The sequence below is a fragment of the Danio aesculapii genome, chromosome 7 (assembly GCF_903798145.1).
Source record: "Danio aesculapii chromosome 7, fDanAes4.1, whole genome shotgun sequence".
NCBI classification, from domain to species: domain Eukaryota; kingdom Metazoa; phylum Chordata; class Actinopteri; order Cypriniformes; family Danionidae; genus Danio; species Danio aesculapii.
The window spans coordinates 49,659,077-49,675,013 of record NC_079441.1 but is presented as its reverse complement, the minus strand read 5'-3'; the positions used below and the strand labels follow the sequence as shown (position 1 = coordinate 49,675,013).

At 35.7% G+C, this 15,937-nt stretch overlaps 1 protein-coding gene across 2 annotated transcripts in view; it reads left to right on the top strand.

Moving 5' to 3' along the window:
* crtc3 (CREB regulated transcription coactivator 3) overlaps positions 1-15,937 on the top strand; it is an 80,949-nt gene that overhangs the window by 35,213 nt on the left and 29,799 nt on the right. Inside the window, exons 5-6 of one of the 2 annotated variants that reach the window (XM_056462062.1) lie at positions 10,655-10,717; positions 11,319-11,422. In XM_056462062.1, the coding sequence (XP_056318037.1) occupies positions 10,655-10,717; positions 11,319-11,422 (167 nt within the window). The remainder of the gene's footprint in view (positions 1-10,654; positions 10,718-11,318; positions 11,423-15,937) is intronic. The other variant, XM_056462063.1, reaches the window with a different exon arrangement.

Below are 15,937 nucleotides of genomic sequence, written 5' to 3'. Positions count from 1 at the left end.
CTTGAATGTTAAAAATGTGTTATCCTACAATACAAAGTTACTTGTTAAATAAATTAACATTGACGATTGTTTTGAGCTTAAGTTAAGACTGCAGAGTGATGCATGAAAAAAATGACTTTGAATAATTAAGTAGTTTGTGACGCATGTTAAAGTGTGCCCCCTAAAAGTACAAGTGCCCCCCCCATGTGAAAGTGGAAGTGCCATTTTAAAACTAAGATGTTCAGTATTAGTGTAAACGGGGCCGTGTGTATTTTTTGTGAGCGGGTTGCTGTTGCAATGAAGGCTGCGATGGACGATGGCATACTCTATCGACCCAACCCTAGTAACTCACATTTTAAAAGCAAAATATCTGACTTCAGCATTGTTTTTTTTTTCAGATAAACAAGAGTGTTCACTTCGCATGTTTCTTAAATATCTGCAAACATATTATGGTATTTTTATGTTCCAGAAGAGTCAAAATTTTACGTACAGCACCTTTAAATATGTTAAATTAACAACACTACACTTCCCTTTATGCTTGACAAATGCATATGTAAATGCATCCTCCAAAAAGATAAGCCCAGCATCTGTCAGTTGGTCTGTCTGCCTAGCTGTTTTTTGGTCATTTTTAATTTGTTTATTTATTTATTTTCAGCTCACCAGTGTTTTTTTTTTTTTTTTTCTTCTTCTTCAAATGGGTGGCTTCAGAGATTGTCCTTGTTCTTTCACATTTAATATGAACGTAAATCCATGTCCGCGTGCAGCATTTTAGGTGTGTCTCGTGACAAATGTGGGGGAGACGATATTATCAGATATTAAGATATTTTTAAAGGTGATTATCGATTAATATTTTGGACATATCATCCAGCCCTAGTGCTTTGATGATTTAGGAGTGTAGTAGACTGGGATTTTGGTCAGCAGCGGATGATTGTCCTTCTTCACTGTGAGGCTCATCCTAATGTATGCCCTCGAGGAACTGTTTACTGCTCTAACACATCACACATCTGTGATACATTATCTACCACAGCACACACTGGGTAAGGGTTAATGAGCTGAAAAGGGCGTCAATGCAACTCATTAACCCTTCGCATCTCTCCTCTACACAACCTGCTCAAACCAGAGTAGATTTCTGCTGTGCGGGTGGCGGATGTGTTTCGTGTTCAGCTCACAGCGCGAACTCAACTCTACCACCAGAAAAGGAAATGTGAGAGAACTGATGCAGTAGTAATGTTGCCAATAAAAAGATATTGTTGGCATTGAAATGGTTGAGAAAGAGAGCCTGAGACTTCATGTTAATATAAAGTGTTTGGAGATTTTTAATCATCCATTCTGGTTTTGTTTTTTTCTTCCCAGGTCGCAGCTGTAAAATATTAACCCATTGAAATCCAACCTTCTCAGTTGTGCCTTGGTTTTGTTTCTTATACAATATCTGGAATCACTAAAAGTGTTGCTGTTTGCTTTGGGCTAGAAATTAATCCTTTAAATGAAAACATTTTTATAGATTATTTTTGATTAAAATGTATCATCGTCAACATTTACATGAACATCTTTAATCAAATTATATAATTTAATCTAAATAAGACATAAAATATGATTGAGGTATTTATATATATGAGTTGCTTTTGGAATGTTCCTTTCAAGTTCCCGTTTTACATGTCATTCATTCATTTTCTTTTCGGCTTCGTCCCTTTATTAGTCTGGGGTCGCCACAGCAGAATGAAATGAAATGAAACTTATCCAGCATATGTTTTACGCCGCGGATGCCCTTCCAGCTGCAACCTATCACTGGGAAATACCCATACGCATCCATTCACACACATACTCTACGGATAATTTAGCTTACCCAATTCACGTATACCATATGTCTTTGGACTGTGGGGGAAACCCGGAGGAAACCCATGCCAACACGGGGAGAACATGCAAACTCCAAACAAATGCCAACTGACCCAGCCAGGGCTCGAACCAGTGACCTTCTTGTTGTGAGGCGACAGCGCTACCCACTGCGCCACCACAGCGGCCCGTTTTACATTTTATATTACATACATTAATTATCTTCATTACATCATGCTATCCACTGCTAGCTCCAGAGTTTGATGTAGTTTAAGGCACGTCATTTGAAATTTTCCAACACCTTCAGCTTAAGTTCATCAGTTTCGCTTTCATTCAGCAACATTTCCTTCATACCCCTGTGATGAACTATGAGCTACTTGATGCTAATAAAGGACTGATAGAAGACAGTTAATGGAATTTGATAACGCCGAATTAAAACTTCTGCATTTCCCAGAGAGCAATTGTAAAATTGTGTTCATTGAAGGAGGGTGTGATGACTTTCCAGGAGTTCACTATGCATGCACTTGTGCCTTTCGAGATGTGTGTAGGCCTGTCACAATAATCAATATTTTGACTTCTAGCACAACATATGGCCATGACCTCAATATTTTTTGTTGATGAAATATATACATATCAGCAACACTTTAGCTGATTGTGCAACCTCTCTATTTCTATTGGAGGCTATTACTAATTCAATTACTATAGTATATTTTCACGTGGCTGTCTGACAACTGAATCAAATCTAATTTTTTTTCTAGTTCTTTTTACCTTTTGTTAACATTTATCATGATTGTTTATTTGTTTAGGATATAGGTTTTCACATTCTGATTCCAATGACTAATCATTAAATTGTTAAAATGACTATAATTAATTGAAATATTCTTAAGAATATAATATGGTTTGGTTTTTTAAGAGTGTACTTGCATTATGATGCTATTATATTGTCATTCTGGCATTATATAATGAGTGGGAGTAAAAATTAAATTTTAATATCAATAACAAAAATCTAATTTATCGCAACATATTTTGATGCAATATATCGTATGACAAAAAATATATATCATGACACGCCTAGATATGGGTGTCTGTGGTTTTTTTACTGACTCGATAGGTGCAGAGAATAGTGTCAAACAGTTGTGTGTATGGCCTATCCTATTGCAAAATGTGGCAAAAAGAAAGTAATTATAATGATTTAATTAAAGCGTTAACATTTCTGTTCTCCACATATCGTAAATCGAGTTGTTTACCACGATTAAGAGTTTAGTTGGATAAAGGTCACATTGTATTAAAATCGGAGTATTGTTGTGGTAAACGTACTCAATGTCTCATGACAAGATCAGTTCATAGTTAGTCAGTTTAAGATGTAAGAGGTGCACATTTGTGGATGCTACACTAAAAAAAAATCTGTTAATTAACAGTTTCTGTATTTTGTGATTCACAACAGTTTTTTTTTTTTGTTTATTTAAGGTCATGAATTGCATTATGGGATGTTGATATCTGCTCTGATTTTTGATGACTTTTATTGACATTTTAGTTATTTGAAATAATATAATGTATAAGAAATAATATATAGGGAAATAAGTCTGTAAAATAACAGAAAATGTACTGGCAGATTATTGCAAGGTTTTGGTAGCATAATTTACAACACGATATATCATTTCAAACTCTTAATGTCAATAAATGTTTATTTCTTAAACTATTCAACATCATAGGAAAATATTTAAAGGAAAGATCAAGGTCCCATAATGCAACTCAAAAGCACAAATACAGTCACAAAACACAGAAAACTGTTAATTTACCAATATTTATGACTGTGTAGTGTAACGCATCTTATTTGAAGAAAAAACAACCATGCTGTTTTCCACGGGTCACTACTTTGAGCATATATAACACATATATTTCACCAACAATATATCAAAAGGAGGTGTGAGGTTTTTGTTTAAAGAGGTTTAAGAGTTAAAATGCATGTATGCATTAACAGGTTAATATAGCTATGTTGTGCAGTGTGAATCAGTGTGTTTTGGTGTATCCCAGAGCTCAGTTGCATCCTCTGGGAAGAAGGCGCTACTACGATACTGTCAGGCTAAGCTCTCCCCGGGGTCCTGCTATCCCTCTGGTGTCTGGGTAAACGGGGCTGGTTCTGAATCCTAGGCAACATCCATATGTTTCCCTGCGGAGCTCAGCTGGACTGGGTCAGGAACATGGGTCAGTGCTGTCCTCTTAGTCCCACGCTCTCCCCATCCTGGATCTGAGCCTCTGCTCTTCCTCTGGGAGGATTTCTAGAAAGGCATTCGTCCTGACTCAAGTGTGATCCAACAGCGATAGGCTTTCATTGAGGAATCGGTCCGTTTTTGGTGGTCTGCCTGATGCCAGTTTAAAGACATCTGTTTTTGACGTTGACTTTGACCACAGGTCAGCTTTAAATAACAATGTTTACGAAGCTCTCTCTAGCAACTTTTACCAAGACTGCTTTTCTTAGGAGTTATTCACTTCATGGTGCTTTTCTGTTTATGCTCTCTATATATATTTTAAGCACTCTAGACATAAATAAGAACTATTTGAATTGCAAATGAAGTTTCCATCCATTTGGAGAACTGTTCTAGCGTTTTCCTGTTTTCCAAACTGGTCCTTTCCAGTCCACCAGACGTGGACATCAGACATTGCTACTTTTTAATAATTGTTACAAATTTTCCAACACTCAAAAATTATTTTTGCTGCTTATTCAAACTACTTATTTAAAATGAGCTGAAACAATACAATTCTTTTTTTTTTTTGGGGAGGAACAACTTCAATCCATTTAAATTTCTTACCTTAACTTAATCGATTAGCTCTGGTTTCCCCTACAAGTCCAAAAACATGTGATATAGGTGAACTGGGAAAGCTAATTTGTCTGTAGTGAATGTGTGTGAATGAGTGTAACGATGTTTCCCAGTGATGGGTTGCAGCTGGAAGGGCATCCACTGTGTAAAACATATGCTGGATAAGCTGGCGGTTCATTCCGCTGTGGCAACCGCAGATTAATAAAGGGACTAAGCCGAAAAGAAAATGAATGAATGAATGAACTTAATCGATTAGTGTTGGGACAACATGAATGGATTGTGTGGAACCCTGCACACCCTCAGTGTGTCAACCAACGTTTACAGTGTAATGCATCTTTAGCGTGGATATTGTATATCTGTATAGCCACTATTAGAAACCATAATGTTCTTTGTATTTTCTTTGTTCTTTATTTATTTATTTATTTATTTATTTTTTAAGGGTTTTACCATTTATAGGCTGACAGTTTTCAGACTTTAGCCACACAATGGTGTTTAAACATCTATATTACAACCACCATGGTATAATATAAAAGTATAATTTTTGCATAACAGGTAACAGATCAGGTTTATTATAGGTAAATAAAATTTGTTGTGGTTTTAGTTTTTTTTTTTTTGCCAAACTGTTTCAAACTATTTGTATGGGCTGAATTTAAATATATATATTTTTATTTAATATTGTTTAACTTAATTTGTTTGTATAAATTCAGCCCAAATGTGGTTCCAACCACTTACCTTAAAGAAATAATTAGTAAATCTAATGAATCATTTTTTCAGTGCATAAATATAAAATCAATTTACTTACCTAAAATAAAATAAACATCAGCTGAAGAAACATATTATTTATAATACGTCCAGCTTCTTGCTAAAAAAAGTTCTAATTTGCATTTAAAGTAATAAAAAATAATTACAATAAAAATAAATGAACTAAATAATCCTGTACAGACATATTTCATCAAACTAATAAAAATGAGAAAAGCAAAATTGCTAAAACATAATAATTCATATAAAACTAATTCAAACTATCAATGAAAACTGCAGTACCTGCTCAATGATCCTGAAATAACACTCAAAAGCAATAATAATTCATAATTCATCAATCCATTTTTTGTGTGCATTTTGAACTTGGTTCACAGATACCTCTTTAGCATGGGTGGCATGAGCAGCTAAACCCAAACCCATTTCAAAACAGAGCAGGTTTACATGAGAAAAAAAAAACACTTTCTGCAGTATCTGGAGTATCTTTTCTTTTTTTCCTGCATTTGAGGCTGCAGTGTATTGAAGCAGCATTACATCACCCTAGTGTGGTCTGGCAGGCTGTAGCAGCAGAGCGGCCTGTAGGAAATCTGTTTATTATTTCTCTTTATTGTCTTGGTGATAGGAATATATTAACCCTCTTAGCGGGAGCCAATTTCCCTGTTCTGGCAGACAGCAGCGATCTCCGGCTACATCTGCTGGGCTGTTACACGTGGAAGTTAGCAAACGGGAATCAACATGCGCGTCTTGCATTGTGCTCTTTGACACGCTTGCCATATGTTGTTACTATCTCCGTGAATAATGGCACCACTGAGGTATGATATCATTGGTTGCTTTGACACATACTTAGTTTATTTTTTATTTTATTTATTTTTTTGCATACTGAAGTTTAAAGAGGGCGGCACTGTGGCTCAGTGGTTATCACTGTTGCCTCACAGCAAGAAGGTCACTTGTTCGAGTCCTAGTTGACATTTCTGTGTGGAGTTTGCATGTTCTCCCTGTGTTCACGAGGGTTTCCTCCGGGTGCTCCGATTTAAACCAAAAACATGCACTATAGGCTTTGGATGAACTAAATTGGCTGTAGTGTATGAGTGTGTGTGTGAATGTGGTTCCCAGTACTGGGTTGGGGATGGAAAGGCATCCACTGCGTAAAACATATGCCAGAATAGTTGGCAGTTCATTCCTCTGTGGTGACCACTGATAAATAAGGGACTAACCTGAAGGAAAATGAATGAATGAATGAAGTTTAAACACTGGGGTCAGGAAATAATTATTTAATTATCTAATTTATAAGTTAGTCATTGCAGTAAAGGGCTGAATGGTGTGTTGAGTTTGTATCCTATATCAGTATATTTTTATGAACTCTAAAATATGAGGCAATACCATTTATATTGATACACAATAGAGTAGGAGCGCATCTGAAAGACAGGACATGGAGTGAGCTGCTGCAGGGGAAAGTGCATAATTCAGCTTGTCCTAAATATGAGTCATGCTTTATATTAAGAGCTTGAAAATAACGCGTGAGATGCTGTTAACACATTTTTGAAGCGGCAGATGCTCTGACAGATGCATGTGCTGCTGCAGACAGACTACTTGTGCTGTTTCAATGTGGTAGAGATGTGGTTTTTTCCAAAGTGCGTAAAGTATACAGTATTTCACATGTATGTTATTCATCTGTACATTTGAGGAAGCCATGAAGATTTTTCTTTTGCTTTTTTTTAAAAAAAAAAAGTGTTTTTCTTTTTAGAAACTGATTTTTTTTGCAACTACAGTTGAAGGCAAAATTATTAGCCCTCCTGTGAAATTGATTATTTTTCAAATATTTACCAAGATCAAGGACATTTTCCATAGTATTAACTATTATATAATTTTTCTACAGAGGGTTTTTTTTTTTCTAGAAGACTGGAATGAAAGCAGTTTTATATTTATATTATTAACATAACTTGTCTAATTAACCTAATTATTCTAGTTAAGCATTTTAACTGCACTTTTAACTGAAAAATTAGTATCTTGTAAAATATTAAGTACTGTCATAATGACAGACAAAAATAATTAGTTATTATAAATTAGTTATTAAACTATAATGTTTAAAAAACTGCTGTCTGTTAAAGTGCCATGAAACCCCTTTCTTACGGTTCAAGTCTACCTCAGAATTTTTTCAAAAAATGCTCCGAGATAGGCGTGGAGCGCTGTGAGCAGAGGGAGGAGTGGGCGTGGCCGGTAGAGCAAGGGAAAAGAGGAGAGTGATCAACTGTTGTCAGTTGGCTCACAAAATGAGAGACAAGCCATGAGGAGACCTGTGATTTTATAGTTCACAAAGTTAAAATGCAAAGAAATAAACAGCAATTAATTTAGTGTCCTGCTACATATGGTATTCATATTCATAATTTCATATACACATAAACACAATTTGTTTTATCATTATAAAGATAATCATGTTTAAACACTATAAATGATCAGGACTTTTCTCCTCCTGAATCCTCCGCGTCTGAATGCAGACACAGTGGATAGCTGTGCAGCAGGTCTCTTACCTTGTCTATTCCAACCATTAGCCCTGACGGTAATCTGTATGATTTTAAACATAGGCAAACACAGCAGCACGGATATAGGCGATGCGTCTGAATGTTACGAACTCAACTGATAAAAGACAAAGTCCGTCATTCTCCAATTCTCGTATATATACACATAAGAATTCAAATTGCACTAATACATTTGCCACTGTGATTTAGCTTATCAGTTTATTCACTCTATTTCTTTTCATATCCATTAATATGAACAGCATTTTATAGGACAACATCAGACCTAATGTAAAAAAGGTAAAACAAATACAGATTTTGTTAATCCAATTATAACATTAAAAAGATCTTGCCTCACCGTTGTTCACATTCTTTATAGTATTATGGAGTATTTGATTTCTCACGCAGCATACAGTTTCCACCAGAATGGTTTGCAGTTTTTTTTTTTTTTTTTTCAAGCCTGGAATCTCTTTTCTTGAAAAACAGTCGATGAGCAGTATGTACTTGACTCGCTACGCTGAGCTTCTGAAGTGTGCATTTGATAAACACCGGGAGCCATAGGGGAGGATTTACACAGCTGACTCTTTTAGGTTAGAATTTCATTTAAAATATTTCCCAGATTCACTCTATATACATTTTTTTGGTCATGAAGTAAGTTAAATTAAAAGGCGGTAGTACCTACTCAAGCAGTATGCAATGTTTGATACACTGTAGAGTCTAGACTTATGATGGTAAGATTTTCTTGTTGCGATTAATTACTGAATCTTTATGAATCATGATCTGCAGTATTATCATATTATTGACCTAAGTTGCAAAAAGATTCCTTTTGAATGAGTGGACTGTAATAGGCCAGAAATTCCTAAGTGTATTGCTTCATTTGTATATAAACAAGTAAATAAAGGTTAAACAAATTAAATAGCAAAATCATGATAAAATACATAGGTAACACTTCACAATAAGGTCTTGTTAGTAAATGTTTTATTAGCTGCTGTGTTAATGTTGGTTAAAAACAACAACTGAATTTTATTAGTTATTAACTCGATTTAATAAAAAGATTACAACTTTTAGTTATAACTAGGCCCACACGGAATCTACGTACATGGAAATCTGCAGTAAGAGTCTATTTATTTACTTGTGTGTAAATTTATATTTACTCAGTTTTTTTTTATTAATTTCAGTAATAATATTGACTAATATGACAATGTTTATTTGTTTTATTTACAATAAAGTTTGTATTGTTTTCTGTCTATAGTTGATATATTATATGAGAAACTTGCTTTGTTTACCAAATAAGTGGATCTAAAAGGACTTGCATTGTAAACATTAAATAAAAGTTTAAAATGTTTTTTTTTTTATTCAACACAAAGTTTTTAGTTATTATACTTCCAAACTCATTCCGCATAAATTCACATATTCTTTACAATACTCTGCGCAGAAATAGCAAAAAATGTCCGCAGAGTCTGTCTGGCCCTAGTCATAAGGCATCAACTAAGAAATAACACCTAAGGTTTAGTTAATTTTAATGTTTTCATTATGAGTTTAGTTAAATTAACAGATGTTAACAAATGGAACCTTTTTGTAAAGCGTTAACAAACAACAGCTTATAAATAGTGACAGATTTATCAGACAATATTTCAGTATTCACCAGATTAACATGTGAAAAGTGAATGTTTGAAAATAGACTATAGTCTATTAAGTCTTCTTCTTTTGGTGCTGTGATGAACAAAACTGCAAATACAGTCTGAACGTTCTTAAAAGAAGCACTCTAAAAGTTAAAATAATAAACGATCGTGATGTTTTGAAGTATAATATCATGATATACAATTGAAGTCAGAATTATTAGTCCCCCTTTGATTTTTTTTTTTTAGATTTTTGATTTTATTATTATTTTTTTTAATATATTTTCCAAATGATGTTTAACAGAGCAAGGAATTTTTCACAGTATGTCTGATAATATTATTTCTTCTGGAGAAAGTCTTATTTGTTATTTCGGCTAGAATAAAAGCAGTTTTTAATTTTTTAGGGTGGCGAATTATTCTGACTTCAACTAAGTATAATATCAACATATAAATAGTGTCCTTGTATATTAATGCAATTTATTGAATATCTACATATTTTTAGTAATTTGTTTTACTTTATTCTACTTAGCAGCCACCTTTAACACTCCAGCATTTGCACAGCAAGTTCCATGGTAAAGAACTGCTTGCGTTTTCTTTAGTATTTTAGATTCTGTCTATTATTGGTTCAAAGAGTAAACGCAGGCTCCATCGGTGACCTCCTTTAAGGTCACGGGGCTGTAGTTTTAGTCTCTGAATTGCTCTGTCTGTCATGAAGATTAAAGCTTTTATTTCTGTGGATTGCGTTTGCGGTCAGTGAGATGGATTTGTTTATTTGCTGGAGTCTGTATCTTGATTGCCTGGTGTGTGTATGGTTGCTCTGCTGCGTGTTTCTTTTGGTTCATTAACTGTTGAAGATATTATAGCACTTTTGTTTGCTCCCAGACCTGACAGCCCCAATCTAATTGAAACAGTAGATCAGCGCTGCACACGGTATTAAACTAACCTGGGGGAATAGGCTCTGATTTCTGCAGCTCTGTTTATGTTTTCCTGAAGGTGTCACAGAGGAATTTTCCCTCTTCTCTTTTTATCTCTCTCTCTGTCTGTCTCCGGCTTGCTCATCCTGCTGTACTAACCTCTGAGCCAGGGCCACAGGCTTGGTACAGTAGTGAGTAACACGTGACTCTTTCCATTTCTAAAGGGAGCAACCGCCATGGACCGAAGAGAAACGACCTGGATTTAGATTAATATCACAGCTTAACAGGTGACCTTTGACTTTCAAATTCCTCTCTCACAGATCTCCTCTGGACCTCTTTTGTTTTGTTTTCCTATTGTCATTTCTTGCAGATCTCCTTCATTATCCTCTTTCTTGTGGTTTAGATCTTTTTTTATGTCTCAATCAAATCTTCGAATACAAGCACAATGATTTCAAGCGAATCCGTGTTTTTGTTTTCTAACTAATACTTCACTGTACCAAACTAATCCAAATCAGGGATCTTTATTTCTACTAATCCGTTTTTTTTTTTCCTCCCATCCCCACACACATCATTGTGATGTAGTACCTTGAATTTCTGCTCTACAAATAGCAGCAACAGCACTGTTATTATTGTTTTGTGTGACTTAAGAGTGGTTTAAAGGTCGCCGCTGATAAAGCATGTAAAGCGGAGCGAGGTGCTGCCGCTCAGTGAAGTGCTCTTGAAAAGGGCTCATCATGTGTAGTTGCTTAATAAAGGCAGTGAGTGAGGGCAAAGGGTCATGTGGACTTGCTTTGCTGCATCAGTTTTTTTTTTTTTGGTTATGCTATGATGGCTCACTGAGCGATTTTTGTTTTGCTTCTTTCATCCTCTCCTTTCCTTCTGCCACAGAACAAACTCTGACTCGGCTCTACACACCAGTGCCATGAACCCAAACCCACAGGATCCTTTTGGCATGAACCAGCAGATGGGCAGAGGACCACCTCAGCGGAATGGTAAGCACTACTAGTGATGTTGTACCGTGTATTTTCTCTCTAAAAATAAAGGATAAAGTGGTTTCATGGAGGACCTTTAAAGTCGGCATAAAACCGAAGCTGCATTAGAGTTCCTTATTGTGATGCACATACAGTGGGAGAAATAAGTATTGAACATGTCACCATCTTTCTCAGAAAACATATTTCTAAAGGTATTGTTGACTTGACATTTTCACTGGATGTTGATAGCAACCATATAAATCCATACATACAAAGAAAACAAAACTAATTAGTTTACAAACAAAGTTATGTAAAATAAAATTAAATGGCACAGAGATAAAGTGTTAAACACATGAAGAAAGGGAGGTGTAGAAAGACAGTGAAAGCCCAGACTGCAGCTGAAATCTCTCAGTAGTTCTTCAGCAACCCTCTACCCTTCATCATTGTAATATTAGCTGCTTCAGTCCAACATCTAAATTAGCAGGATGATGAAGATGAAACAAGGGTGGACGTTTCAGCAAGACAATGATCCAAAATTCAACCAAGGAAACTCTTAAATGCCTTCAGAGAAAGAAAATCAAGCTGTAGAATGGCTCAGGCAATCACCACACTTGAATCCAATAGAAAATACAAATTAAAGATTAGATTTGATAGACAAAACCCACAGAACCTCAAGACTTTTACACTCTGTTGAAGTCTGTGAAAAACCCACACCTCAGTGATAAATGTATCTTCATTCTTCATATGAGAGGTGTCTTTAAGCTGTCACCACCAAAAAAAGTCTTTTATATACAGTAAAGTTTTAAATACATTTCAGTAGTTCAGTACTTTCTCCTTTGGTCATTCCATTGTCGTAACAATTTTTTTCAGATATTTTTTAATGTTGTTTAGTTTTATTTTTATGTTTGTATTGTTTGGGTTTTTACCAATTCTCATTTGATTTTATGTCAATAGCTCTTTTAGACATAATATTCCCAGGAAAAAGCATGATGTGTTCAGTACTTATTTCCCCTGCTGTGCATTTGAGTTGCTTCTCGAACGAGAAACAATGTACAAAATCAAGTTCTGACCTACATTGGCAATTCACTTGATTGTTGTTTGTTATTGCTGTAATCTCAAGCGAGTGACAGGTTGTTCTGCCTTTGCGCTATTAAATATGTCATCACAGAAGAAAAGATGTTATTACAAACACTTAGTTTTAGATTACAATGAAATGTTAGTTCTTTTTTTTTTGGTGTGAAAGGACACATTATTAATGATAAATCTGGCATATTGCAAGAAAATACCTTTTTTAGAGTTGCTTTAAAGGGCACCTATGGTAAAAAAAAATCTACTTTTCAAGCTGTTTGGACAGACATATGTGCATGTATGGTGTATAGACTGTCATATTAGGGTGATATAAGCACACCCAGTGCTTTTTTTTTTCAATTTAACAACATAAAAAACGGTGGACCAATTGGAGCTGTTTTCAAATCGACCGCTACCTGACGTAGGAGAGCGGTCCCCCCGCCCACCAATATTGATTGACAGGCGCGTCATCATATCCTCAGTTTGCTAATTCACGTCCGCCATTTTCAGCGTGAGTCGAAGCAATATCACTAAAGGAACACCCTTGCTCTATTTTTAGATGCAAGGCTCATTGGGCTAAACACAAGAGCAATATTCTCCACATTATCGCTCTAATCAGAATTATTGGTTGTATCTTTAGGTAGGTTTGCAAACATGTGTACTTCTCATTGAGTCTACCTTATACTTCAGCAGTTTGCATTTCTCGCGATCCCAGAAGCTCCCTGTGATCTTAACTAGCATGCGTTTTAGAATTCTAAACATAGGTTTCTATCAGGGTACACTCAAGTCGACGGCTGGGCGCTGCGGACCGCTGCAGAAACCTATGTTTAGAATTCAAAAATGCGTGGCGCAACGATTCGGGACACATGTTTCTGCTGCGCTACAGAGAGTGTCTGGTGTGCCGTGTCGCAGCTTCGAGCGGCGCATCCGGTGCCTCAGTCAAAGTTAATTCAGTGTGCGTGGTTATTAGTTTCTGTGTACAAGCTCGGCACTTGAAACTAGCACACAGTTGGCTGTACAACTGTACAAAGACACATGATTTTGTACTCTCTGCTTGGTCTGTGTCAGAGTCGTACATGTACGACTGCATGGTGATCCTCTGTCTCCTTCTCCGTCTGCCTGTCAGACTGTTGCAAATGCAGAGCGGGTGAGCTCATGGCCCCGCCCCCTTGTTACGTTGGCGGGAAGCCGAAACTAATTTACATGTGAAGCAACACACCCATAAATCAGCGAACTGTGGACACGCCCCCAACATGACACATTTACACATTATAATAAAAAAATCTGAATTGTGTTTTGAACTGAACCTAAACTGGCACACTCAGAAGAACCATAATATTAATATTAAATCATAAAAAAGAGGTAAACTATGTTCCCTTTAATATCCATGAAACATTTCCATTGCACACAAGGTTCTCTTAAATCCCTATTTTTCCAAGTGGTGATTGTTTTTCTCGTTTTGATTTAATAATTTTTTCTGTGCATTTTATTATTATTGTGGAAAAAGTTCTTCAGATTATTGAACTTTTGTTAACACCTAAGGGCCCTATCATGCACTCAGTGCAATAAGGTGCAAGATGTGTTTTGGCACGATTTGTTGCTATTTTCAGACCAGCGCAACCCTAATTTTCACGTTTTACACCCCGTTGTTTAAATGGTATATCCATTTGTGCCACTTTGTGGACCCATGGGTGTGCTGGTCTAAAATAAAGGTGTGTTAAGGCACATTGTTGGCACGTTGCTATCTAAAGTCTAGCGCAGAGTGCATTAGATATGAACCTATGTGGGTTCAAACACTTACACATTGCTTAATAGATGCAGGATGAACAGCAATACACAAATATCTTTACATATGAAAAAAATAAAAGATTAAAATGTTACAAAAATTTATATTTTCTACATAAATATAAAAACCACTGCCTCCATGCCTTTACCTCGGTGGGCTTTTTCAGTTTATTCATGACAATTTGCATTTTTACTTTGGATACTTATATTTATTTTAATAAAAACAAGTTTAGATTTGTCCACCTGTTGGGTTTTGGAGACGTCTACATCACCATATGGGGCATAAGAATAGGATGTGTGTTTGGATAAAACTGTTGTTTTTTTTACCACACCGTGTTATTATTGTTCATTTATTGAAATTAGAACTGAATCTACAAATAGTTTTTTAAACAAATCTTTGCGCTTAACAAACAAAATTAAACATGTAGGCTAATGGATGTCTTACGTGGAGTGCGTACAATACTGTATACTTATCCACATAAGTAAAGGAGTAAAGAGAAAGTAAAGAGGCCGAATAGAGGAGGGTTGTTCTTTATCCTCGTGCTGCAGATGCTCTGTTTAACTGTTTTCTCGCTAGTGAAGCGTTCAGTTTTACATAGCATATGTGTCATGGCATGACGCAACTGAATCTTAAAGGGAATGTGAGATGAGACTGATTGGTTTAATGCATTTTATGCTCAAAACAGACCCATAAGTCATTATGAGAATAAGCTCAACCCTGTTAGACCTTGCGCCGGGGCACAGATCGTATTTTCCCATCCTTAAAATAGCGAGAGGGGATTCGAACATGTCCTTAATGCTTTTACACCATGCACTTTAGACTTTGTGCCTAGATCATTGAAATAGAGCCCTTAGAAAAAAATGGTTCTTTTTAAAAAATGTGTAACAGAACTGATCTTCCAAAGCAATGGTTCTCCTAAAAATTTTAATTTTGTCATTATATATCCACTTTCGTTTAGTTCCACAACTCACAAGACTTTCATTCAAGTATCACCTCTTTTTTATCTCCAAATTCCTCCAAATTTTTCTATTTGTACAAGAATATATTTTTTACAAATTTGTTGGCTTATTATTCTTACTTGCACATTGTCATCTGATGCACAAAGGTTTTTATTATTAGTATTTTTTTTATCACATTTATTTGTAATGGAGTATGAGCCAGTATAATACCTATCATACAGTCACATTTATTACAGCCATACTGTCATTTTACAGGCCATTATTGTGTGGCATAACAGTGTAGTTGAAATAAATGCAAGGGGTCAATTGGATTGTACGTTGTCAGTCATGGATGATAAATCAATGATTTATTGCAGACCGTATTGCAGTGTGTTTGCCCGACACAGCTGGGGCTCTCTGTCATGTTGTTTATCTAGTTGTCTTGGTTACAATCACCGGCATTTCAGATGGTACGCTGAAAACGACTGAAACCCAGTCCACAGGGGCTTTTAAATCCCCTAAAAGGCATCGTAACTGCCTGGTTGATCTTTCTTGTTCAGTCATCATTAAAACAAAACAACAAAAGACATAATTTGTGTGGTGGTGTCATGAACACAATTTAACAAAGATATTGGTCGAAAAGGGGTCAAGTTTGGTTTCCTAGAGTGCAAGTTAAAGGGTTAAAAGATGTTTCCTCTACCATGTTTTTAGTGAGTTATTTCTTGAGCAGTTAAAAGATAATTC